The following is a 3,368-nucleotide window of genomic DNA, read 5'->3' as shown; positions in this document are numbered from 1 at the left end:
AATATTTGAATTGTTTTGTACATATTTTGGACATTTCTTTTTGTATTTTGAACACTTTTCAAGAAATTTTAGGCAAATTTTAAGTCTCTTTAGACAATTTTTGAGTCATTCTGGACATTTTAAAGTCATTTAAAACATTTTTGAGTCATTTTGAACAAATCTTAAGTCATTTAGAGTTCTTTTTGTCATTTTGGAACATTTTTGAGTCACTTTCTAGAAATCTTTAGGCTTTCTGAACACAGCTGAATCACCGCAGACAGACGTTAAGGTCGTTCTGCTCTTCAAACGACTGATTGGTTTCAGGGAAAAAGAAACCTGGATGTTATCTGCAGATGCATGTTTGTTGTTTAACTGGTGTGAAGCCGTTTGGTCTCATTGATTTGTGCGTTTGATCATTTCAGGGCTCCTCAGCAGATCGCAGCCAGTGGAGGGAACCGACCCGGACCTCCGACGGCCTGTGTTCTTTATACGAAGCGGCACTCTGTCTGTTTGAAGAAGTAAGAAGCGTTTATGTCAGCAGGACTGCCTTCAGGGTTCTGTTCAGACGTCCTCAGATCTCCAGCAGCTTTAACCGTGTCCTCTCCTTCCTCCAGGTGTGCCGGATGGCGTCGGACTACTCTCGGACCTGCGTGAGCCCGGACAGCATCCAGACCGGCGAGGCGCCCGTCGTGTCGGAGACCTGCGAGGTTTACGTCTGGGGCAGCAACAGCAGCCACCAGCTGGTGGAAGGAACGCAGGAGAAGATCCTGCAGCCGAAGCTCGCCGCCAGCTTCGCCGACGCCCAGACGGTGAGAAGACGCGCTGCATTGATCTGATGGTTTCAGAAGGACCGTCTGGGTCTAACAGATAACGTTCTGGAGTCGGTGGATGAATTGTGCAGATGAGCATTGAAGAGCTGTTACGTCAACACGATTCCACAAAGCGTTTAGATCCAGATTACATTCACGTTTCAAGTCATGTTAGGCAAATTTTAAGTCATTTCGAAGCATTTTTGAGTGATTCTGGACACGTTTTGAGTAATTTTAGACAAATCTTAAGTCATTTAGGATTTGTTTTGTCATTCTAAAAAATATTTGAGTCACTTGGACATTGTGTTCCATACTGAACAATATTTCAGTCATTTGGACCATTTTGGAGTCGTTTTGTACATCTTTTGTATTTTGAACACGTTTCAAGTCATGTTATGCAAATTTAAGTCTNACAAGATGCTCCACGACAACAGAAACATGGGTCGATAGTCTGATCCCAGTAGAGCAGCGTTCTATCAAATATAACCGACCTTCATGTTCTTTAATGTGCACATGTTGTTCATGTTCTAACCCTGATGGTTCTCTGACACTGTGCAGTGTGTCTTCCTGTGTCACAGACAGATCATCTGTTCCTTTAATCCTGATGTTTCTGTTTCCTGCCTCCAGGACTGATGGCTCCAGAGTGACGTCATGGCTCTAATGATCCCCCCGGTGAAGCTCAAGTGGCTGGAGCACCTCAACAGCTCATGGATCACGGAGGACAGCGAGTCCATCGCCACGCGGGAGGGAGTGTCGGTGCTCTACTCCAAGCTGCTGGCCAACAAGGAGGTGGTTCTGCTGCCCCAGCAGGTCCTGTGCCTGAAGGGCCCCCAGCTGCCGGACTTTGAGCGCGAGTCCCTGTCCAGCGATGAGCAGGAGCACTACCTGGACGCTCTGCTTGGCAGCCAGCTGGCTTTGGCCAAGATGGTCTGCTCAGACTCCCCGTTCGCCGCCGCGCTGCGCAAACGGGTTCTGGTGCTGCAGCGCATCTTCTACGCTCTGTCCAACAAGTACCACGACAAGGGGAAGGTGAAGCAGCAGCAGCACTCCCCCGAGAACAACTCGGGCTCGGCCGACCTGCACTCGGTCAGCGAGCGTCCCCGCTCCAGCACCGACGCCCTCATCGAGATGGGCGTCCGCACCGGCCTCAGCCTGCTGTTCGCTCTGCTGCGGCAGAGCTGGATGATGCCGCCTCCGCCCGGGCCCGGAGGGAGCCCCGGCGGCAGCATCAACCTCTGCAACGACGTCATCCACACCGCCATCGACGTGGTCAGCTCGCTGCCGCCGCTGTCTCTGGCCAACGAGAGCAAGATCCCCCCCATGGGCCTGGACTGCCTGGCCCAGGTCACCACCTTCCTGAAGGGCGTCACCATGCCCAACTCCGGCGCCGACATCCTGGGCCGGCGGCTGGCCTCGGAGCTGCTGCTGGGCCTGGCCTCGCAGAGAGGGTCCCTGAGGTACCTGCTGGAGTGGATTGAGATGGCCTTGGCCGCCTCGGCCGTGGTCAGCACCATGGAGCAGAACAAGCTGCTGCAGAACCAGGAAGGACTCATCGGATACGACTGTTTCATGAACATCCTGATGCAGATGAGACGCTCGCTGGTGAGTCGTCAGCCTCAGTCTTTAGGAGGAAAACAGCTGTGACTCAGCAGGTTGTCGGAGTTTGGTTCTTGGGTTCTTGGTCCAATAGCAAGCAGCTCTGACGCCACTGATGTGTGAATTAGAAACGCATTGCAAAGCGCTTTGAGTCCCAGAAAGGTAGGAAGGTGTTACACTAGACCATTCACCAGATTAGGAGCTCGGACAAGCAGGTCCTTCTTTTCTTTTCACTTATCTGTCTTCCTGTTCCACTTAAATCGAAAGTTAAAAGCCAGGAGTACCTGCATGGCACAGCGACCCGGCAGCAGCTCCGTTTAGCAAAATGAAATGAGTCTTTAGTGCAGGATGGTCTGACTGCCCCTCAGTGTTACTGCTGTAGGGGAACAATGCTCTGGATGGTTTGTGTTTCTTTAAACCAGGGGTTGATTAGCCGCCTAGAACTGAGTCAGCTGTCTTCCTGCACAGTCCAAACCCTCTGCAGAACCGGCTCCTCACAGGTTGTTTCCTGAAGGAGACACCAGTAGATGGTAGAAGGAGATAAAGTCAGCAGACATCCATCCAGTCTGTCAGGAAGGTGTGAATACGGGGAGTTTTCAGGGGTTTAATCGGTAAAATCACTCCTCTGGTCTCATATTCCAGTTTGTACATCCTCCATTTCTTTTCCTTGGAGTCCAGTCGTCCTGCTGCTGTTTTATGACCTCTGCAGATGAGCAGGACCGTTTTATGATAGTGAACAGGATGTATTTACTTATAATTCAATTCACTACGTGGCCTAACGTGACCGTGATGTTCAGTCGACACAACATGCTGCTGTAGAGGCGTCGTTTAGGAGCTAAGATCCTACACGATGGACAGAAGTTCACAGAGCAGGAGATGTTCTGCTTCCTTTATGCTTAAAGACGTTAGTGCTGCAGTGAACCACGGACTGAGATCTGAGCTGCTCTTCAACCAACCCATCAGTCACAGGAAGAAACATCTGCA

General features: G+C 50.7%; 1 protein-coding gene across 1 annotated transcript in view; it reads left to right on the top strand.

Annotated features, from left to right (window-relative positions):
• Window positions 1-406: 406 nt before the first annotated feature.
• LOC103365824 (probable E3 ubiquitin-protein ligase HERC1) overlaps window positions 407-3,368 on the top strand; it is a gene marked incomplete at its 3' end in the record, with an annotated part of 17,011 nt that continues 14,049 nt past the window's right edge. Inside the window, exons 1-2 of the mRNA XM_008293371.1 lie at window positions 407-497; window positions 594-788. Of these exons, the coding sequence (XP_008291593.1) occupies window positions 603-788 (186 nt within the window). The remainder of the gene's footprint in view (window positions 498-593; window positions 789-3,368) is intronic.

Source organism: Stegastes partitus, unplaced genomic scaffold, assembly GCF_000690725.1.
Source record: "Stegastes partitus isolate 25-593 unplaced genomic scaffold, Stegastes_partitus-1.0.2 Scaffold878, whole genome shotgun sequence".
Taxonomy (NCBI): domain Eukaryota; kingdom Metazoa; phylum Chordata; class Actinopteri; family Pomacentridae; genus Stegastes; species Stegastes partitus.
Note: the sequence above shows the minus strand (reverse complement) of the source record. Positions and strands in the feature narration are given on the sequence as shown.